Source organism: Pipistrellus hanaki, assembly GCF_964339955.1.
Source record: "Pipistrellus hanaki genome assembly, chromosome: 5".
Taxonomy (NCBI): Eukaryota; Metazoa; Chordata; class Mammalia; order Chiroptera; family Vespertilionidae; genus Pipistrellus; species Pipistrellus hanaki.
This window is the reverse complement of record NC_140507.1, coordinates 55,548,720-55,573,615: the sequence shown is the minus strand read 5'-3', so window position 1 is coordinate 55,573,615 and position 24,896 is coordinate 55,548,720. Positions and strand designations below refer to the sequence as shown.

General features: G+C 37.8%; 1 protein-coding gene across 1 annotated transcript in view; it reads right to left on the bottom strand.

Annotated features, from left to right (window-relative positions):
• MARCHF1 (membrane associated ring-CH-type finger 1) overlaps window positions 1–24,896 on the bottom strand; it is a 338,533-nt gene that overhangs the window by 33,233 nt on the left and 280,404 nt on the right. Inside the window, 1 exon segment of the mRNA XM_084884380.1 lies at window positions 14,245–14,425. Coding sequence (XP_084740506.1) covers window positions 14,245–14,425 — 181 coding nt within the window.

Sequence of the window (24,896 nt, the reverse complement as noted above, 5' to 3'; positions counted from 1 at the left end):
AATCTTACCTTTTGTGACAGCATGGATGGATCTGGAGAGCATTATGCTAAGTGGCATAAGACAGTTGGAAAGATGAGTACCGTATGATTTCATTTATATGTGGAATCTAATGAACAAAGTAAACAAACAAACAAAGTACCCTCTGATGGGATTTTACTTTCAAACCAACCACTTGGGAGCCCAGGTCTCAGTCTCTGAATTCAGGTGTGAGGTGGGAATAGCTTGTGGAGAATTGTGGAGTTCCCCCACTTTCACAGAAGGAACTCTCAAAACCGGGTCTCAACTCTTAAAAGGGGAAAACATATACAACAGATGGGTGCTATTAACCTGAGCAAGTAGTTTGCTTTTAATTGACTTAATTTCACAAACCATGGAAAAGCTGGTGTTTGCAGTCAATAGACACATATGCTGACATTGTTCCTACAGCTTCAAACATGTAACGGCTTGTAGTCAACAACCTCACATCTCCGGGAAATGCGGAGATAGGACATAAATGCTAGGGAATTATTTTAACTTTAACGCTTTAATATACACATTACCCCTCAAGTCAAATTCTTTCACTGTAATGACCTGGTATCTAATAATAAAAAAAAAAGCAATAGTTTTGTGCATACAGGGAATGTCTTTGACCCCGTATATTATGAGAGATGATTGTGATTGAAGGTTTGCAACATAGGAACTGGTTTTGCAGAGTGGAGAACACAGTGCTGTGGGTTGCCTTGACAACATGGGTTAGTTGTGTGAAGAAAGCCACGGCAATGCAGGACCTTCTAGTATGTCAAGATTGGAAACTATCTATCAAATTAGGTTAAAAGGAAACCAATCCCGCTGCAAGGCAGTGTTACCTGACCTATAAAATATCAGTTCTCACTTTTTTAAAATCACGAACCTCCTTAGGAAACAGATGAAAAATCTAGGTGGGTGAGACAGCCAGGAAAGCAGGAAGAAAACAAAAAGTGCAAAAGGGTGTTATTCAAGAGTCTGTCCCCCTCTCCTCTAAACCATCGCACCCCCAACAGGATTCCCAGAGTCCCTGCCTATGCTCTGAAAGCTGATTCTGCTGAGAAAAGTATCTTGCCCAGACCCTCTTGAGTCTCCCACAGACCTCCTCAATGGGGAATAGCACTTGCCGTAGTGCATATTCTTAAATCCCGAGCATCACAAGGATGACCACAGCAAAGCTGGTTATTAGTGGAATAGAAAACAAAACCTGCTAACACATGTGTCCTGTGGTCCAATTATTCTGGCAGGGCTGCGGAGGGATTCATCTGCCGTGTCATGCCTCTAAGACAAAGCCCGTTCCTGAAAACCTACATTATTGAACAAGTTTGCTTCCTTCCCTCACAAGGGTACCTGGGCGACACTGTTCTTAGTACATAGTGTGGATACTCTTCTAAAAATCACCGTAAAGCCATTTTAAAAGAGGAGTTTGCATTTTTCTTTCATAAATGATTTTTTTTAAAAAGGTAAACGGAGCTCTGCCTTTCTTTGGCTTAGACTGCAGTTTTGAGGGTTCTCTCCCTCCCCCCAACATAATCTCTTGCTGTGATCCACCTGATATTACCAGAGATGGGTCCTGGGTGCAGGAGACATATGTGTGGCTGGGCCTTCCCTTTGTATTTCCTGGCTTTAAGGTCATAGAAGGGAACTGGGACTGGAAGGACACACAGGAGGACAGAGGAGATGCCTCTGTAATTACTAAGTTGAGACGCATTAGCACAAGCTCCTCTGAGTTGAGATGGTGTTAGTGGGTGGACAGTGACAGCTGCCACATTGCAGGGCCTCGGTAACCTAGCAGAGTGTGCCGTTGAGTACAAGAACAATGTTTTTGTTCCAAGTGACATTTATTTTCTTTCTCCTGGGTAATAGACAAGCATAATAGATGACCCAACACCTACATTAAAGGCCGCTGTGATTCACGAGGCTTTGTGTCCATTCATGGCAAAAAACCTTCACTCCAAGTCTATGAATAATTTAAAGGGTGGCAGTGGCTAAATGGAAACTTGCTTTTTAGAGGTATCTTTAGAAGAGACAAATGACTAGGCATGACATCAACAATGACTCCCTAACTGTACAGCAAGCTAAAAAATAGGCATATTGTTTGGGAAGCATGCCAAAGTAGGCATAACCATCACGGAAAATTACTGATTCAATCATAACCATTAAGATTTCTCAATCAAGATAAGAATATAGAAAATCCATGCTATAAGCGATAATTTATGCTCTTAGCTAAGTCTTCTCACTGTATCAATTGACAAGCTAACCATCACAACTTCCATACAAACATCCTTTTTTTTTTAATCTTTTATTTGTTTATTTTTAATATGTTTTTATTGACTTCAGAGAGAAGAAGGGAGAGGAAAAGAAAGATAGAAACATCAATGATGAGAGAGAATCATTGATCGTCTGCCTCCTGAATGCCTCCTACTGGGGATCGAGCCCGCAATTCAGGCATGTGCCCTGACCAGGTCACATGATGACAAACAACTGAGCCACACCTGCCAGTTTTGTTTTAGGATTGATTTTTAAAGGAGATAGATAAATGATGGCCTGTGAGGAACAGGAACACTTAAGGATGTGATGACTTTGGTTGGGATGTTATTTGAGCTAAAATCAAGGGGTAAGTGGGTAGCTGAATTTCTGCTATTTTCCCAAAGTCACCGGATAACTGTCTATGATGAAGAAATTTGGGTGAATAGATCCTCAATGGGAAGACAGAAGATGTGGGATATGAAGAAAGGTGGGGCCCTGACCAGCGTGGCTCAGTGGATAGAGCTATGGCCTGCAGACCAAAGGGTCCCGGGCTCAATTCTGATGGGGGGGGGGGGTGAGGTGGGAGGGAGGGTGTACCTCACTTGCAGGCTTCTCCCCGGCCCAGCTCTGGTTGGGGCACATGCAGGAGGCAACTAATCAATGTATTTCTGTCACATTGATGTTTCTGTCTCTCTTTCCTTCTCTATTCCACTCTCTCTAAAAGATCAATGGGAAAATATCCTTGGGTGAGAATTAACAAAATAAAAATAAATAAATAAATAAATAAATAAATAAATAAATAAAAGACAAAAAAGAAAGAAAAGAAAGGTGGGGGATTATTGTTCTTAAAAAAACAGGTTAATCTCCAAGCTTGGTCTTTCTGATTTGCATCTACCTATTAAAGGTGTTCGGAAATAGTTTTCTGATGACTAGGCCTTCCTTAACAGACCTTCCTCAGCTATGTGGCTGAGTCAGAAGTCAAACTGAAGATCAGTGCCAACCAGCCCTCTAGGCCAAGGTGCCCAGAGATAGACATACCCTGTTTCACCGAAAATAAGACAGTGTCTTATATTAATTTTTTTCTCCCAAAGTTGAGCTAGGTCTTATTTTCAGGAGATGTCTTATCTTTCCATGCGCTAGGTCTTATTTTCGGAGGATGTCTTATTTTTGGGGAAACACGGGTACTTATCTGGCTTGCTGAGATCATCTTCCCCATGTAAAGCATATGGTTGCACCAATTGGCCTGTGGCTGACACAAGGGAGTGGCGGCCCAAGGAAGCTCAGAGGCTGCCAGGCATGTTTATTGGGCATCATGGGGTGAAGAATTCCTTGCTGAATGCCAAACAGAAGCATCAGTTGCTTAAGGGTGCACAGTGCGGAAAGGCTCAGGTGAGTCAGGTGCTACTACTCCTTTTAGACTACACACACCTACTCCAGAGTGCCATAGTGCCTACCCCTCCTTGTCCTGTTCCCAGTACTGAGCTATCTGTCATTTGTCATCATAAAACCAGACTGTTTCATTCATGTATATTGCCTCTCTGGTTTCTGGTACAAAATGAATGATCTGTGGGACTGAGCAGCTCCCACAGACATTGCTGGTGATTTTCTCAGCCAACCTGGGGAGGGTTGTCTTTGGGAATCTCCCAGCTCTTGTTCCTGAGACTCATTAGACAACCTTTTCACCTTAATTTTTTATTAAATTGTTCCCCTAGTGGAACAGAGAAGCAGTTGTGAAATTGAAGATTTTTAACCTAACAATTTTCATCAGCTTTCCGTCAGTTATAATTTAATAGTTGGAATTATATTAATCCTGTCTCGAGTTACTAAAATAATTTCCCATACCACTTTTTTTTTTTTTTTATTAGAGGCCTGATACCCAAATTTGTGCACCAGTGGGGTCCCTCGGCCTGGCTTGTGGGATTGGGTTGAAACTGACTCTCTGACATCCCCCAAGAGGTTCTGGATTGCCAGGGGGTGGAGGCCAGGCCAAGGGACCCCGCTGGTGCATGATTGGGGCCAGGGACAGGGGAGATTGACCAGCCAGGGAGGGACTGCTGGATGGCTCCAGGGCATGTCTTGCTCAGTCCTGACTTGCCAGAACCCAGCAGCAAAATAGCATACTGTACTGGTTAGAGCTTCGGCCCCCCTGGTGGTCAGTGTACATCATAGTGACTGGTCAACTGGTTGACTGTTTGCCCCCTGGTGGCCAGTGCATGTCATAGCAAGCAGTTGAGCAAACTTAGCATATCATTAGCATATTACACTTTGATTGGTTGAATGGACAACCTGACAGCATATTAGGCTTTTATTATATAGGATTTTTAAAATTGATTTCAAAGAGAAAAGGAGAGGGAGAGAGAGAAATAGCAATAATGAGAGAGAATCATTGATTGGCTGCTACCTGCATGCCCCCTACAGGTGATCAAGCCCACAACCTGGGTATGTGCACTTGACTGAAATTGAACCCAGGAACCTTTGTGCTCTATCCACTGAACCAAACCAGCTAGGGCTCCCATACCATTTTAAAGTATATTTTAAAAATACTACAACTAATTCATTTCAAACTCTTTATCTCCCTTCAGTAGTAAATCATCTTAACTGGTTATCAACGAACCCTTCTAGGTGTGGTCTCTCAGACCACAGTGGGCTTGGTGAGGTCTTATCTGTGAATAGAGTCCAGCAGGAGATTATCAGTCTCCCAGGAGATATTCTTTCCCAAATGCCGAAAATATGTGACTCAAAAAGTTGTTAGATTTGTTCATTAACAAAAACTCTTAATCAAAATATCAACTCTTGTATTAAACTAGCTCTACATTTACAGAAAACCTAGCCTTCAATAGAATAACTTTCTTATATTCAACTAAACTGATTTGTTTGGACCTTCAATCTACACTGCTGTGCCTGTGGCTGAGTGGGTAAATAGCCTCCTTGGGGGTAAAACATTCATATGCAAGATAGTGACATGGGTATGATGAAGCCTTGGGTGCTATACCCATGGGGGAAACAAAAGAAGAGGAGCCAGTTGATAGCAGCATTTAGAGAAAAGTAGAAAGTTGGAAGGAAGTAGACTTGTGAGAGATTTATTTTTGTTTGGAGTGAAATCTCACTAATCTTGCTCTTTTTATAATATTGATAATATGACACAAGCATGTTGATGGAGCTAGACACCATCATTCCAGATAGATCAGATCAACATATTCCTCATTTCTATCTTACTTGTCAATCCAATAGGGAAGGAATTTGATTTGTCTAAATTTGCTTTAAAGAAAGCCATATTGATTTTTAGTGCCGTATGGTTCAATAAATTAAGCCAAAAATTTAGGGAAATTTTTTCTTAAGTTGTATGCCAAGATTTGAGAAATCAGAATAATAAATTTAAAATAAAATCCTAGCCAAAGAAGAAAAAAATCTTTAGCTGAAGGAAAATTTAAATATAAAAGTAATTTAAAACTCAATCATTATATCATGTTAAAAAAATTAAAATGAAAGACATATAACTTCTTTCTCATTTAAAAAACTCAATCATAAGATGATGCTTTAGGGAAATCTTTATTTGTAACTATGTGTGTGTGTGTACACACATGGATGTACATATGCTTCTGCAAATTCTAATTTGATGCTTTTATGCTTTCCATATGGATCACTGTAATATTGGTTCTGTCATTTTAACCACAGTTTATGTTTCAAATTTCAAAATACATAATATATAAAAGAAGTTCCCTTTTGTGTCACTTATCCTTGTCAAAACAAAAATGGATTTCCCCAAGGGAGAACTGTATCCTGTTAAATACTTCAATAGTATATCTAATGTAAGCTAAGTGTTCCTTTCCAGACCTAGAACAGTTGCATAAGGTGACATTCTTACCAAGCAAATGAGGCTAGGTCCTTCAAGTGATAATTTTCAAAGAGTGGAACAGAACTGAATTAGTACATTATCAGACTTACGAATAACAAATACTGAAGAGGAATATTTCCGCCAACAATGTTTATTCAGAGGCTGTTTATTTAAGTCTCCTTTGAGACATCTTCTATCAAGTCCTGCTCTATATTCCAGTTCTCTCTCCTTTATATCCTGGTTGCCCAACTGCTAACTAATACCTTCTTGATTAGCCTATATCACATGTGTCAAACACAAGGCCCGCGGGCCAAATCCAGCCCGCCAGGCCTTGCAATGTGGCCCGCACCGCGCTGTCATCACTGCACTCCGCTGTCAGTTTATGACATTGTCAGTTTATGACTGTTCAGTAAACCATTCGGCCCGCGATTTAGGCTGGATTTTAGATTTTGGCCCCTTCTCTGATTGAGTTAGACACCCCTAGACTATATTATATGACGCATGGAGAATAAAAGAGAAAAGACAGTCATCTTGCTATGTGTTTATAGTTATTGTAAAAAAAAAAATCTGTTCATGTGGATGGTTTCATAAGTAAAGATTAAACATATGATGGCTTGCTCTCTCTGAATTACCTTTATTTAGCATTCCCTTGGAAGTTACAGAAAAGTCTTGATCCTCACACCACTACAATGCCCTTAAAACTTATTACAAAATCTTGTAAGCAATTCATCCTTTTTCATCTTTCTTGCAGAGGACTATATGCTCTCTGGGAGTAGTGTTTTTTTCCTATCTGGTTCACTACTGAACACAACTGGCATATAGTGGATGGTACAGTGGGTAAATGTATGAACTGGGCATTATTGGAACCTCCTCAGAAAAATGATTCAGAACACAATTTGCTGCTCAGGGCTCAAATCTGCCTGGAGGTTGTACCATGTTTATGGATGGAAGCTTCATAAAAGAATAAGCTCTTCTGTTATGCAGAGTAGAATATATTTCCATTTTACACAAACGATATCATAATATTGATCCAAGCTGACCAGGCAATTTTGTTTTGAAATTTTTAAGACTAATCAACCTATTAGTATAGAATTTCCTCAAAAGACAAAAGGAGAAGGTCATGTAAAAAGTCCAAAGTATCTACTAAAAAAAAACATTAGCCACTTGTTTTTCAATTTCATAATTGAGATATGACATACTGGCATTGTTATCTACTCACACATGAATATTATTTTACTTATTTATTTTTGTTTGTTCCCTAATTAATTTTATTTATTTATTTTAATTTAATAAATCTTTATTGTTCAGATTATTACAATTGTTTCTCCTCCCCCCCCCCCCCATAGCTCCCCTCCACCTAGTTCTCATTCCACCCTCTACCCTCCCCCCCCCTTTCTCTGGGATAATATTTTAGTTGAAATATCAATTGTAGCCCAGACAGCATGCGTTAAGGCAATAAAACAAAAAACAAGGAAAACATTTTAGATAATACTTCTGTGGACTTGGATACTTTTCTTGTAATGATATTTTTTGTTATTTTGTAGTTTACTCGTCCTTTCCCTTCCCACAGCAGTCAGCTAAGTAGCCAGTTGGGTTCCTCTTTCTCACCGAACAAAGCCGTGAGAAGGTAAAGGGAAGTGTCTGGCTGCACACAGCACCACCGAACAGCAAGGAATTTGTTGTGGAAAACTTACCTTATTCATGTGAGGAGTGCGAGTTTGAAAATAAAATCATTTCCTAAGATTATTCTAAATCACTTAGACTACCCTTAGGGTTCATATAGCAGTGGAATTGAAACATAGCAAAAAGATGAGAGAATGAGCATGCACTGCAAATTATGAGAATTTTTTTTTTTTTTGCAATACACATACAGAAAGCTTTGTCTGGCCTCGGAGTAGAACAGATATTTCCTATATTTGTGAAGAAATTAAACATTAAACCCACTCCCCCAAACGGAGCTCTGATAATGGGAAAACAGCCTGGAGGCAATGGAAATCTTCATTTGCTAAAGGCTTTAAAAAAATCCTGGAATCCTCAGTAATTTGAGTAAAAATGCAAATTAACAAGGATGTTAAGGAGAACTCCAAGATTCCAAGAATAACGCCAGAATGTTCATGCGCACAAAACTCTTCCCAATGATCAAAACCGAATCCTGCCAAAGTTCATCTAGAACTGACTTCAGCTTTTTCTAGAAGGAACTCTATAGCTCTTGATTTTTGTTGTTATTTGAAACAGAAAAGCAGTAGCTATGTAAAATGTTGACTGCGGGCTATCAGAGGAACAAAGTGACGGTGGATGCTCTGAGAGCAGGGAACAAAGAAAAACAAAGAAAAGCAGATAGAAAGGCTTTCAAATCACACCAGACTGGTGGAAGCAGAACAGCCTTATATGTGTTTCAAGCTTTTGTGGCTGTTTGTTAATGTTTTTTAGCCTGCATAACAATTGATGTTTATGTAATGATGTTACTAGGTGCTAGGAAAATACATTGGGTAAAACAGGCATGTTTAAGAAGGAAGATATTTTAGAAAAAAATTTACTTTATAAAAATTTCTTTTGAAAGATTGCCATTAGAAATAATTTACACAAAAGCTAAAGTTTTGATGCTCGAAGGGACAGGATTTCAGCTACTTAAGGTGTTATGTCAGTGTGATGAGTATAAGCGTTAGCATCAGGGAACTTTGGGGTGATGATGTCAGGTAAGTTTGATACTGTGTCTCCTTTTTTTTAAAATGTAAAATGGGTTTTATGCATACCTACATAAAAATGGGATTGTAATGGAGATTAATTAAGTGGCCTGTTCTAAGTATTTGGCACATAGTAGAAATTCAGTATGTAGTGGTCTTATTAGTGAAATTACAAATCCCCCTCAATGGTTAAGTAAATGATGTATTTTAAATTTCTTAGATGATTAGGCAACATTATTCAATAGAGTTCTGGAAGACCCTAACTAAGAATCCAATTGCATTTCCTGCCCTGTCCAATTTTGATGCCATGAATTGCAAGACCTGTAGCTTTGTAGAGAATCAATTATAACCTTTGAGCAGTTGACTCACTAGGGCAGCTTATATAGGCTCTTGGATCTTTTAAAAGATGGGATGCTACATCAAATTAGAAAAGGAAGGAATTAACATAGTATTTGCCATATACAGTTTTTTATTTAAAAAAAAAGATATTATAACCATAAGTCATTATGGTGGAAATGTAGAAATACCAAAGTGATTATTCCTTTTTATTTGGCACAATAAGTTCACACAGAACTTATCTATTATTTTTGATCTGCAAAAATGACAAGTGCATATGGCTCATCCTAATTGTTACTAAAGCAAAGGTAATTAATTGAGTCACTGCCTCATTTTAGAAATGAGACAAGGAATAAATGGATACATAGAGTTGAATATTTGTGGTATATTTTTGTCAAATAGTTGTATAGGAAAGCTATGCAAAGAAACATTTTAGGGGAGGACATAAATTGTCAGTAGCATTTGCTATCTTCAAGCTTAGCTACAAATCTAGCAGCTGCTTTCTCCCACTCAGGAGTGATTCAAACCTATGCAATTCTTTAACTTCAAAACAGGGTATCAGTTTATGCTTCCTAACTAAAATTGTGTCCATTTTGAAATTTCACTGAGTTGTCATTTTACTTACTATATTTTTGGCTTTTTTTTTCCTTGGCCCTAGGAATTATTTCTGATGCAGGTAATATATTATTGGGCATTTCTCTCTTTCTTTTTTTTTCTATTAAAAATATATAACTTTATATTAATTTCAGAGAGAAAGGGAGGAGAGATAGAAACATCAATGATGAGAAAGAGAATCATTGATTGGCTGCCTCCTGTACATCCCTTACTATGGATCGAGCCTGCAACCTGGGCATTTGCCCTTGATTGGAATCAAACAGGCACCATTCGGTCCACAGGCTGATGCTCCATCCATTGAGCCAAACCAGCTAAACCAATGGGACATTTCTTAAATGTTATATAAGTAGCTATGTTACTGACTTAAAGATGATAAAAATTGCTTTTTTTCTCAAATAAGCTCTTGATTTTATTTAGACTTTAAAGGTTTTCTTCTGGAAACATTAGCATACCTTGAGGAATTTACTAACTATGGCTTTCCATGTAGTACTATTAGCAATTAATGAAGTAAGGTTTTGCTGATATCTTTAGAGACTATTAAGCAACAATGTTCATCAGATTATGAAGCTTTGTGCCTTTCTATTTTTAAGAAGCTATTTCATCTTAACAGAATATCCCACTTCCATTGGCTAATGTTAGAAATTCAGAATCATTAGCTAAAGTAATTGTTTCATATGACTGGTCTTTAAACGTTATAAGCTATAATAGAATTACTGAATTGAATTGATAGCAATTTATTGGATGTATTTCAAATATATTCTAACCAAATGTTATACCTGTCATATTAAAAAAAAATTCATTGTTGAAAGTAGATCCTCCTACCCCCACCCATTAACATCTTCCAGCCTGCTCCCGACCCCCAACTCCAGGCCCTCATCACCCCATTGTCTGTTCCCATGGGTTATTATGCCTGTCGTTTTTTTTTGTTTGATTGTTTGTTTTTTAAATATATTTTATTGATTTTACACAGAGAGGAATTGAGAGGGACAGAGAGTTAGAAAGTTGATGAGAGAGAAACACCGACCAGCTGCCTCTTGCACACCCCCCACCGGGGATGTGCCCACAACCAAGGTACATGCCCTTGACTGGAATCGAACCCGGGACCTTTCAGTCCGCAGGCCGACGCTCTATCCACTGAGCCAAACCGGTCCCGGCTGCCTGTCGTTTTTATTTAAAAAAAATATATTTTTATTGATTTCAGAGAGGAAGGGAGATGGAGAGAAAGATAGAAACATCAATGATGAATGAGAATCATTGATTGGCTGCCACTTGCATGACTCTCTCTCCTGCCCCCACCCCCCCACCCCCCATCCAGGGATCAAGTCCCCAGCCCAAGTATGTGCCCTTGATGAGAATCAAACCAAAACCATTTAGAAAAGTGTTAAAATACCTCAAATCTATGTAGGTTGTATCACCTCAGAATCCGAAAGTCATTTTGGATACTGCCATTTAAGAATTATCCCAGTATCCCACAGGTTTAAGGAAGAAAGTGAAAGTTTGAAATATGTTTTCTAGGCTTTTAACCCATAAACCACAGAGGTAGGAAGAGAATGTATGTCTAGGAGTCATGTATTAGACCAGGAGATGAAAATTCAAATACCTCATTTGACCCAGTAATACCACTTCTAGGAATATATCCCAAGAAGCTAGAAACATCAATCAGAAAGGATATATGCACCCCTATGTTCATAGCAGCACAGTTTACCATAGCTAAGATCAGGAAACATCCTAAGTACCCATCAGCAGATGAGTGGATTAAAAGTCTGTGGTATATCTACACAATGGAATACTATACTGCACTAAAAAAGAAGGAATTCCGACCATTTGCAGCAACATGGATGGAACTGGAGAGCACTATGCTAAGTGAAATAAGCCAGTCAATGAAAGAAAAATACCACATGATCTCACTCATTTGTGTAATATAAAGAGCATTATAAACTGATGAACAAAAACAGATCCAGAGACAGGGAAGCATCGATTAGACTGTCAAACCTCAGAGGGAAAATAGGGGAGGGTGGGGATAAGTGGGAGAGATCAACCAAAGGACTTGTAGAGATAAGCCAAACCAGTGGACACAGACTCCAGGGGGGTGAGGGCATGAGTGGGGGTAGGTTGGGAAGGTAATGGGAGGATGAGGACAAATATGTAATACCTTAATCAGTAAAGAAATTAAAATGCAAAAAATTCAAATACCTTCACTGGAGCCACAGAGCACTCAGATGAGTGGAGGTGGCCTTGAGTCTCATGATTGGAAAAAGAGAAAGGGCTGGGAAATGTGAAGAACTTAAAGGCAAATAGCCATCATCTAGCTTTCAGACTATTGTCCTACGGAAGCATGGTTCCAGTAAAACCAGATACTGTGATTTTCAAAAGTTTACAGTTTTATATAATATAATCACCTACTTAAATATTGGTAATTAATTCAAATTTTAATCTCTGTGGATCAAATAAAACACATCAGTGGGCTGTTAGGAAGCAACCTCCGGATGAGATTCTAACATCCTCTGTAGATATACAAATGTTATTAAAAATGAAGGATGTTGACATGCTGTCCTTCATTAATATTTATGACCACTCAAAGGAAATATTTATAAGAAAACTAGGATATTTCATTAATCAACAGATAATAGGTGCCCAGTAGGTTGCCACAACATATTCATTACTAAGAATATATTTATTACTTTAGTATGTAATGAATATTCATATTCATTAAGAAGGGTAGATGTATGCACCTCATTTCTCTAGTTTGTAAACAGGTTAGTTGAGGCAAAAATAGAATTTCTCGATGGGGTTGTAAATTATTGGCAATAAAATATTAAGAAAGGATCAGAGTTGTATATAGGAATGATTCTATAAAAGCTGAAGGTAGAATAAGAATACTTTTCAAGTTATGTATAGCGTCATGTATTGTTATATTATACAAAATGGGGGAGAGGGTAGATAGTATGAAGAAGAGAAAATGTAAATATTTCATTACTCTAGATCGTAACTTTCAAATTGAAATGTTATGATTGACAAAATTTTATATAGATTTAGGTTAAGAAACAAAAACATGGAGAAATAAACAGATGCTATGAAATAATTTGTAGTTCCCTGGAGGGTGAGGAGAGAAAATTACAGAATCATGGAGCACACACTGTGTCATGTAGTTTCTCCAGACAACACACAGCATCTGGTCAACAGATAAAGCAAAGGGCAAGGAGTAAGGGCCCGCTTCTGTTTCTGTCATTTGATTGCTCTGGGACCAGAGGAACATAGGGTCATCTTTTTGCACTCAGGTCACCCTAGATGTTAAAGACAATGTGTTTCCCAGAGGCATTTTGTGCATCAGTTTTGACATCTCTAAACTACTTGCAGAATTTTAAAATTAAGGCTCCCACAAAAGCAGGGGATGCTATTCTCTCTCTCCATAATTTACAGATTTTTAATGCAGACTTGAGCTGGCAAGCCACCAGTCAGATGCCTATTGAAAAATTCTTGTTTGCTTTCCATTTCTGCTCATCTCCAAACCCATCATGTTCGTTTCCAAGCAATGTTCTCTTTATACTCTTTTTCATTGCATATCATTCAAATGGAAAAGCAGCTGTAGGCAGATTCATTATTTAAATCGCAGTCTCTATTCTCTCATTTGGAAATTGAGGCATCCATATATGTCAGGCTGCAGTTGGGGAAAAAGATGAAGAAGTTCCATGCAACAATCTAAGGGCTCAGCCATCAAGCATGAATTACATGAAGTTCATTTTCTTTGTATCCTTTACAAGTTTTCCTCCATTAGTTTTGAGTCAGTTACTAATTTTATATATATTCATATAATTATTTATTCTTTAGAAAAATATAACATAAATGAAAAATTTGAGGATTAAATTTATAGGTAAAAGTATACTTATCTCTGCTTTAGAGTTTGATGAGCATTATGGAAAATAATACTTTTTCTATGTACTCTAATTATATGTGACCCTCCACACCAAATCCCCAAATAAAGATAAGAAAAAAAAAAAAGAGTCCACACCATATAGGGAAAAAAATCATTCTCTTCTATTAGCTAATGCCTGACTTTCAAGAAATTTGATGGGTTCATATTATTTAATGTAATCTATTATCTCATCTTCTTGGGAATTTACCTCAGTTAATAAAATGTTCTCCTAGTTCCCATTAATTCATTGAATTACAAGAATATATATATATGTGTGTGTGTGTGTGTGTGTGTGTGTGTGTGTGTGTGTATGCAAGCACATATATACATATCCACACAGGCACATATACATTCATACACACACTATTTTTTTTTTTTTTTAGTCTGAAGAGTGATGTAAAAATCAGAGGCTCTGGAATACAAAACAGAGAAGGAAGCATTATCTGCAAACACTTGGCTGCATTTTGCACACTGACTCCAACACGAGGCATGTACTCTTCATGGATATTAGCATAGCAGCAAAACCTTGCCGGGGAACCAAATGGATTTTTAAAACAAGCCAGCTTTACAAGTTCCCGCCTCCAAAACAACTCCTACAAATACCGTACCTTCCGGAGAGGCTTGAGCTTGGTCTCCATTATGAAGTCATACTTGCAGAGCTCACAGCAGCGCGTGTCTGAGCTCTTGATCCACTGGTGGAGGCAGGACTGGTGGACGAAGCGCAGGGTGCCGGTGCAGCGACAGGGTGTGATGAGGGGGCTCTCTTCATCGCCTTCGCAGTGGCAGATCCTGGGGAAGGCAGAGCGGCCAGGGTGAGATCTCTCACCAATGGATTCCCTTCCTCGTCCATCCCAGGCTGCAGTAGGAACTGCACCCTGAGCTTTAGAAGGCAGGACCATTTCATTCCAGCGTGATGCTAGAACTGCATCTATGACTGATATTAATTTTCTTTCATTTGCTCAGTCATTGTTCGACTCTTAAGTCATGCCAGGAGGCATGAACACTGCTACGCTTCTACACAGAGGCCAATTTTAACTGCACAACTATTGAGCGGTGTCCCAGCTTACTCTGTTCGACAGGTCAGTGTCTATGGCACATGCTTACATACATAAAAGTTCTAAATTCTAAGTCTTCTAAGGAATGTTGCAATCTGATAACTTAATTCTTTTATTTTGATGATAGATTTACAGGGGCATGGTGTCTAATTTAGACATAGGGTAGTCTACCAATGAGGAAGAATTCTGAAAAATGCAACATATTACCAAAGAATAAAGTGAATACATAGCATCTCACCTAGAAAATATTATAAATATTTCCCTAGAAAGATGCACACAAATTTGGTCACAATGAGTGGCCTAAACGGTCATAGCCATCATGGTTTAAAAGTTACAAAAAGTACTGGTTGCATAAAGTTCAGTGGAGTAAATCCTATTGTTTTAAAATGTTAATTACTACATCTTCCAAGGAATTCAGAGTTCAACTAGTTTACTGAATTACTATGAATTTTAGAGCCAAAGCTTCACAGTGTATAAAATCATTATTCTCATCTTCAAATTTTAAAACATAGTTAACCTCGATGTGGTCCTTCAACAAATTCTTATGATTTAATCAGCTAATACCTTTAATTGGAAATATTTGCTTGAAATCTGTTCAGAATCAGGAATGGGCATTGAAAATACATCTTTATAGTTACTTTTAGAGCCCAGTGGCAGTGGCGCCCTGTAAGAACGTTTAAATCGCTGCTACTGCTCTTTCTTTTCAGCCTGTGTGCTTTGTTCTCCAGAAGCAGGCGTTCTAAAGAGTGGATCTTCAAAATACACTTACATCTGCCTCAGCTGCCTCCCCAGGGGAAATGAAATGGCTGCTCAGCTGGTTACGGCAGCAAGATACAGGAATCGAAACCCGGCCCTTCCCCAACCTCAAAATAAAGAAGTATGACACAGGGCAGTAGTACTTGAATCTCTGTTTCTTAAGTGAAAATAAAGCAAGCAAAAGCAAACACTGACTTCTAAAGTCCTAGGGGTGGGAGGGCTGGGATGAGAGCACAGTCCACCTTTTGGACTGAGCTAGGAAGGAACAGTGTGGGCTGTAGCAGCACTAAATGGCTGGTGTGGTGGGGACAAACTGAAAATTATCTGGGAACCAGGTTTTAATATAAAAGCCTGAAATACTGCCTCTTTCCAGAGGTGCAGGTTGTAGGGATCAAGGCTTAGTATACACTGTATCACACCCGTTGCCAATAGAGTGTTGGTTGCACCACCAGGCTCAGGAGAAGACCGTTGAGCAAAGGAACTGTGCTGTCGACTCTGACTTACTATAAAAGCAACCAGTGAAAGCAAATAGGGTTTCTGTAGCACTTTATTTTGTTGTAATATTTATCCTTGGAGCCTTTGAAAGTTAATGAATTATAGGGAATGAAAGGTTGATATTAAGTCCTCGAAACTCTTCTCTCCCTGCCTCCACACAAAGATATTCCCATAGGTCAGGGGTCAGCAAACAATGGTCTAGTTCTTCCTGCTGCATGTTTTTGTAAGGAAAGTTTTATTGAAACATCAATGCACACTGTATATGTAGCGTTCAGAGCTGTGTTTGCACTATACCTGCAGAATTGAGAGTTGTTGCAGGGACCATATGCAACATGTTGCAAAGACTAACATATTTCCTGTCCATCCCTTTACAGAACCCCTCTGCTTACCCCTGCCTTAAACATGGTGTTTATGAGTTAAAGACAATGCACAAGGATCATGAACAATAATGAAAATCCAGGTTACAAGAAATTACCTTAACTTTTATATTTTTCAGCTTCGGCAAGGAACAGAAGTTGAAGAAAAGGTTACGTAGAGAAGCACACAATAAAAGTGAAAGTCCCCCCTGACCTGGCATGGGAGCCTGCTGAGCCATGAACAGCCTGCACACTTTCTCATTTGAAAAATAAAAACTAGCAGTTACCGCCATCTGATAATTCATCACTAAAAAGCAATTGTGTAAAAGGAATACGGCTCAGCCATAAGGAAAGATGAAACACTGCCGTTTGTGACAACATGGATGGACCTGGAGAATGTTATGCTAAGCAAAATAAATCAGACAAAAAAAAAAAAGTCATGAACCATATGGTTTCACTCAGACGTGGGATATAAAACTGAAAGCAATGAATGAACATACAAGAAAAACAAAAACTCACAGACACAGACAACAGCATGGTGGATAGCAGGGGGCAGTGAGGTGGGAAGGGTAGTGAATAGTAAAAGGGATCGCATATATGGTAACGGAAAAAGATTTGACCTTGGGTGGTGGACACACAGTGCAATATACAGATGATGTATCACAGAATTGTACACGTAAAACTTACATAATTTTATTAAGCAATGTCACCCCAGTACATTTAATTTTAAAATGTCAAAAAGAAAATACGATTGTGTGAAAAGCTGCATAGCTGTCAAGATGATTCTGAGGCTCTGATTTTTTACTGACATGTAAACCGTAATCTATTCATAAGCAGATTTAAAAAACTACCTTGATGGTTACTGAGTTCACACTGATCTGAACCGTGTGCTGATTGCATAGTCCAACTTACTGTACCTTACAGACTCCTTTAAATTTTTTTTTTCTGAAACTGTTACCTGAAGTAGCACCAGCATTTTTTTTTCATAAAATTAAGATTATTTCCCACAGGAAAAATCCTAAAGAGCCGAATTCATTTTCATTCCCATTTCACAAGATTTGTTTTTACATTTTGAACTTTTTCCAAATTATCCCAATGCTGTTGGATCCCAGGAGACTTTTTAAAAGCATATTGAGATTGTTCTAAAATAATTTAAGAGCTAACTATAAACTTTGGGTATTTATTAGAAATAAAAAACAATGTGATAATGCCATTACAGGAAGAATTAAACAATTCTTAAATTGATATACTTTGCACAAACTACAATTGCTAAGTTATAAATGAAAACATAAACATGCTTTTTCCAAAAGAATAATTGTGTGCACAAAATGATTTCCACAAAGAAAATTGCATTGTAAAACATTCATAATTTTGATGTATGTTTACCTTATGGGAAATTATGGCTTATGATTTGAGTGATTCTATAAAATCATTGGTGAACTTCATTGGTGTCATATTTTTTGGCATTTTAGCATATGAACTGGCTGCTTAGAATTTAATCAGCATATATTGAGACTTCGATATTTTATAACTTGAATACATTTCTATTTCTATATTATTTCTAGCTTTCTATGAAGAGCAGACCACAAAATACCATTTTTGAAATTAAAACTTGAAAATTGTGTGTGTGTGTGTGTGTGTGTGTGTGTGTGCGCGCGCACGCACGCACTTAAAGTTCCTTAATGTTTAAGTTTTAAGAAAAATAAGCTTTTTTGGTGTGAGGGGGGAATCTTATGTAGCTCAAAATGACGTCCACTGCTTCCCACCCCTTCCCTTATCAAGGCTTCTTGGTTCTGGTAGAATAATTTTTTTCTGCTTAAGTTAAAAAAAATAATTCATCAGTGAAAAAAATATTCATGAAGGCCATAGTGATTATGTAACTTTGGGAATTCCCCTCCCCACTCCCAATTTATTCCTTTGTCATTGCATTCACTTACATTTTCTTGGTTCTTGCTATATGCAAAGAAAATTCAGATAATAGCATCAGCATGTAGGGTAAACTGAGAGGAAGAGAAAAAGAATTTGCAGGCAGGTACCCCAATCATCTCGGTATTAAGAATCTGGAACACTGTGGTGACACTGAGGAGATGGGACACTTGGCCTGCAGAGCATTCAGAGGTCCCGAGGACCTTGCTGGGTTTCCGTGACTGGCTGTGGCACCCTGCACATTGGTAATATGTGCCTCCCGGAGGAAGTCAACATCTGTAATCTTCAGACAGCACCTCACGTGCAGGCCTGTCAACTCTCGCTTCCCATGTTCCATGCCACATTTCCGTTTCTCTTTTTGGCAAATCTTTCTGGTATATCCCCTCACTTCCTTACCTACATTTTTTCTCCATACTTCTCTCTAACTAATCTTTAAGCACAGTGATTATGGATACTGCTATGTTTGTAATGGTTTCATTTGGATGTTTTTCTTTATTCAGAACTAATTATCATACTTCAGTTTGGCATTCGTTATTTGAATTCACTTTACTAAGCTAAATAAATGACTTTAAGAAATGTTGGTCAGAGCCATATTGAAAGACATTAAGCTGTGGGTGAGAAATTAGAGCTCAGGTAAGTGGGTGAGGCAGTAAAATCTCTCTCTCTCTTTTTGAGAAATACAGCAGAGCAATGAAAGGAGAGCAGACTAGATAAAGTTTTATTTTTATTTTTAATTTCATTTTCTTTTAACAGATTTCTTATTCATACAGCAGAAGTGAAGGTGCCAAAGAGAGGGTTCCCTTAAAAAAAAAAAAGGCACATAGACAAGAGAATGCCCCATTGTTAAATGAAGGTTTTTGAGAAGTTTAGACAGTACAAGGCAAGAAAGTATGGTAGAGGATTATCTTTGCAGGGAAGCAGACACAGTTTCCTGTGAGCAAAGGTAGAAAAAAAATGACAGTGAACATCAGAGGGGGTGGAGGCGGAGGAAATCTCAGTGGCTGGGTCTGGGAGGTCTGAATATCTTCTGTGATATAGGACACAACATGTAGACTAAACAGATGGCAGAAGGCAGAAGGTTAAGGTCTTATAGAGGCTGTAAATAATTAGAAAGTGCCACCTGGAGAATGTAATGGAAAATTAGCCAAGCATGAATATTAGAAATGTGGAGCAGCCACGGGGTGCCCGGTGAGATGAGACAGCACAGATTTATGGTAGACGCTATTAACACTACATTGTGACTTGGCGGTGTTCAGCAGTCAGACAGCAATCCTACAGGTCGTAGCACAAGCTCACATCTTGAGATCACTGGGTCAGAAAAGGGAAGGACAAACGAGTGAAGCATTGTGGTCCATCAGAGATTACGATGTGAAACCATTGGCCATGGTGTCTAGATTCTCACTGAGCAGGAAGGAGAGTGAAACCATTGCATGGTCAATGAGGAAAGAATGGGTTTGAGAGACTGTAAATCACAATGTTGGTGGAGAACTGATTTTGAAAGTGGGGAGGAATGAGACAAAAACTGTTTATATGTAGAGTACTTGTGTTTGTCATATTGACTTCATATCCCCTTGATTGTATTTTTTTCATTGTCATAGGAAAAATAATATGGAATCGTTTGGTGCCTGAGACTCAGGACAAGCAAGTCAATTCTGACTCATATCCTCGCTATTTGTTCCAGGAAACTAGAGAAGTTCTCAGTTTACTCAAGTATAAAGTGAGGTTAAAAATACATCTCAGGGAGTCATGAGGATTAAATAAGAAAGTATAGTGTATGATGCATCGTAGGCAATCATTTGTCAATTTTATTATGGCTAATTTGTTAATTTTATAATGGGATTAATACTACTGAGACTACTACTAATTTGGTTTATCTATGTCATTGCTTTCAGGTCTTTGGAACTCATAGTTTTTAGAAGATAGTTTATATGCTGCTTATAGCAAATGCTTGTGAAACCAAGATCATGAATTCTGGCTCTGCACAAGTGAGTTACTTACTGACACATTTGAATCCCCAGGTGGGTCAAGTGAAAGACATATCTCAAATAAAACTAGTCCAGGGAGCACATTTAGACTGTGTTAGGGTAAAATTGGGATTAAATTTAGCTTTGCTCTTCTATACATTGGATGACCTCTGAGGAGTTTTTTAAACACTAGGTTTTATTTATTTGTAAAATCTTACATGGCTATCATGAGACTCAACTAAAATGGGATATATGAGAAAATAATGCAAAGTATAAATGTCATGCCACATTAAGGCCGTATTGTCAATCTATAAATAATCAATAACACCAACAAAAATTGCTGCTAGGTAACAGATGCAATACATCACGTGCTTTTTATAAAAGCAACTCAAAGTTTTGTATCTGCATTTCAGCTTACAGACTGTCATTTTTCATCATAAAGAGCTGAAAAGTAAGAAAGGGAAACATTTTCTCCATCTACCTTATTTATTCCATCACTTTTTTGCTAAACTACCAACACTCTCCTTATAAACAAGTTTAAGGACCCTTTCTAAGCTCTTTATCTTTCCTATATCTTTTTGCGTTGTTGACTTACCTGTCCTTCAAATTTATCTCTTTTTGACTCATGTGACATTGGTTTTATATTGCTAACCTTAAATTTAGGAAAAGTGGAATCAGAAGGGCATATAAGATGATTGTAAGGCCCAGCTGGCATGACTCAGTGGCTGAATACCAACCTGTGAACCAGGAGGTCACAGTTCAATTCCTGGTCAGAGCACATGCCCAGGTTGTGGGCTCAATCCCCAAAAAGGGGCATGCAGAAGGCAGCCAATCAATTATTCTCTCTCATCATTTGATGTTTCTATCCCTCTATTCCTATCCCTTCCTCTCTGAAATCAATAAAAAATATTAAAAAGAAAACATGATTTTAGGTTTTGGAATAGTGAATACTTATGGAGGACAGATTTAAAAAAAGTTAGTATTCTGAAGCCTGAGAAGTTGAGAAATGATAGGTGAGCTATGATAGGTGAGCTTTGATGGTGAGAGAAGATAGGGGAATAATATGGAATTCAATATATGTAAATTCATGTCCCAAACTCTTATACAATAATTAAAAACTGTAGGTCAAAGGGGCAACATTCTAAAGTATGAGTGCAGTTATTTGGGGACAAATAAAAAGAAATACTAAGTCACATTTAGCATCTGAGGGGAAGAAAGGGGAAGGAAACGAAAATGACATGACAGCTTTCTTTGGATGTGTGAAAGATTGCTGTGTGAAAGGCAACTGGTCTTGTTCTGTTCTACAACAGCATCCAATGAGTAAAAGTCAAAGGAACAAAGAGAGCTTTCAAAAGATGTTAGAGGCTGCCTGAGGAGAGTGTAAATTTCCCATCATTGAAAGTACTCAAGTACAATATGGATGACATAGTGTTAAAGCAATGATTTTCAACCTGTGCCACAATAATTTTTTAAACATGCAATATCTGATTATTATCCCCCTTATATTTAAAAAAAATGACAACAGCCAACACAACAATAGACATCTGGTGTGAATCAATCAAAATTATATGGATTTTTTGTCAGATCAGCAAAAAATATAGTTTTGGTGTGCCGCAGAACTTTAGTAATTAGCTCACGTGTGCCACGAGATGAAAAAGGTTGAAAGTCACTGTGCTAAAGGAACACAACCTCATATTTAGTTTCTGATGTTGCAATCTGCTCTTCTCCTGTTCCCACAGACTGATTTCTATATCAGCATTTCCTCTCTGCTTATCCTGGAATTTTGTACTTGGCCTTTTTTTTTTCTTCTTCTTCTATACTGACTATCTTTTGTAGGAAGGCAATCTAGGCCCACAACTTCAAGCATTGCTCCTGGATTTGTGATTTTAAAACATCTATTTCCAAAAACAACCTCTGCCCCTCTAATAGCAAAAAGCTCCAGCCAGTTTTCTAACTTCAATAACAGGGTATCCTCAAAGGGACACTTTTTCCTAAATCTCATCGTCTCCAAAATAGCTATTCGTCCCAAAGATGCCAATCTATACATATCCTGCTCTCTTGGTTTGCCTTTATCTTTGAACCTTCCATGTACTTCAGATTGTATATTGAAATTGTCATCAATGTGGTAATATTTTGGGTCTCAGTGTTTTCCATATCTTCCTCATTTTCATCCTCACTGTCACCTCTCTAGTAGTTTTAATGGTCAACTATCAATTATCTTTGATGCAAACTATCATTAAGGTTTTGCTCCTTCCAAATCATTTTTAAAACATACAGTTATTCTTAATATATGGTCACTCTTTAAGAACTCTATCATCAGTCAAATAAAATCTAAATTACTTTTCCTGAGCACTAACTGGTTTGGCTCAGTGGATAGAACTTCGGCCTGCAGACTCAAGGGTCCCAGGTTTGATTCTGGTCAAGGGCATGTACCTTGGTTGCAAGCACATCCCCAGTGATGGGTGTGCAGGAGCCAGCTGATTGATGTTTCTAACTCTCTATCCTTCTCCCTTCCTCTCTGTAAAAAAATCAATAAAATATATTTAAAAAATAAATTACTTCACCCAATTTTAATATGACCTTCCATAATCCAAATTTACCTTGACTATACTATTGTCATATTTCCCACTAATCCCTAACATACAGGCATAGTAGCATCTTACAATATTTACCAGATCATAAACTATAATTTTTGCCACAAATAAATTATCACCGTGTCAAGATCTTGCTTCCTCTGAGCCTACAGGGCGGTGTAAAGGCCTTGGCTGTGTTATCCATTAATGCCAGTTAACTTACAAATGTTGTCATATTCTGTTTGTGTCCCAATGTGAGGAACGTTGGGAAAAGCTGGTGTGGTTGTTATAAGTACAATCAGCATTAGAATCATAGTTCTTCATATGTATGTTTTTAAAATTTTACTTGTATTTTCAAGTTCCTCATCAATAAAATAAGAAAGTAGCAACATTTACTTCATAGGACTATTTATAAGGATTAAGTTAATTGTCAATAAAGAGAAATAGTATTTTTTAAAGGTAATGCTCAGACTAATGCTCAGGATATTTTGCCAGTCTATGCATTCTGATGATGTGTGCCTCTGAGAACTTCCTCAAATATAATCTCACATTTCTTTAAATTTATTTTTTATTTTTAAGTGTTTTTACTCTTTTTAAAAAATAATATATTTTATTGATTTTTTACAGAAAGGAAGGGAGAGAGATAGAGTTAGAAACATGGATGAGAGTCATCGATCAGCTGCCTCTTGCATGCCCCCTACTGGGGATGTGCCTGCAACCAAGGTACATGCCCTTGACCGGAATCGAACCCGGGACCCTGATGCTCTATCCATTGAGCCAAACCAGTTTTGGCTAATCTCACATCTTTGATACCCTCCCTCTCTTGATAACACGGCATCTAAGTTGAAGCTATCCTAAGACTCACAGCATTAATGCAAAAGCCTCTAAATCTTCTTCCCCTACAATGCTCCCTCCATTTTTTGAGGTTTCATTGCTCTTAACTTGTGTACAATACAGTTCTTTTCTTTGTTGTTTGTTAATTGCTTAAACTAAGTTCTGCTATTATGAGCTGAATAAATTCATATTATTCATTTTTCGTGGGCAGGATTTTCTTTGTATGGAAAGAACAGCATGATATTAAGAGTAATTTATATGATAAGAATGTTAAAAAGTCAGGGTAAAGATGGCAAATTACTAGACCATAAATGGCCTGGGAATGGTATAGCTGAAGGTGTTACTTGAACATAGTTTAAGATGTTACAGAGCACAAACCAAAAGAGATAGCTTAGTGAGATGATTTAGCAATTCTCAGAAATTGTTAGCAACTACCAGCACTTTGTTTATGTTTCGGGAAAATTTACTTATAATGAAAGTGAGAAATGCATGATCCTTGCACATACCCTTTACTCTTTCATTAACATTTGAGGAACTAAACTAAGGTATACCATTTTTATACCCTTTCTGAGCATCAGAGGAAGTCAAGTAAACTGATCTGATAAAGAAAGGAGAAGTAACTCTTATTTAATAAGTAACTTATTTAAGATGTAACTTTTTTTTTTTTTTACATATTTTATTGATTTTACACAGAGAGGAATTGAGAGGGATAGAGAGTTAGAAACATCAATGAGAGAGAAACATTGACCAGCTGCCTCTTGCACACCCCCCACTGGGGATGTGCCCGCAACCAAGGCACATGCCCCTGACCGGAATTGAACCCGGGACCCTCCAGTCCGCAGGCCGACGCTCTATCCAATGAGCCAAACCGGTTTCGGCGTAACTCTTATTTAATAAGAGAAGAACATGAACAGCATTTAATAATAGTATTCTTACTACCAGCTGTTTCCAGCAATTCTGATTAACATGGAGTGAGAATACATTTTTGGACTTCAAAATACAAACAACCTTAAATCAGATTTTTTAAAGATTTTATTTAGAGAAATGAAGCTAAGCATTATAAGCTACCATTCAGCCTGAGATTAAAAATATATTATGTACTCTAATTAAAAATATAATTATGATATAAGGATAAAATATTTTATAGAGAGCTCATACAATTTTTATAATCATAAGATTGGCCACTCTGAATCTACAATCTTCTTAACATCTACAGATGAGTGACAGCTTTTCACACACAAGTGATTTTTTAAAGTGTTTACTTTTCTCAAAGGAATATTTTCAACTAAAAAAACCTAACA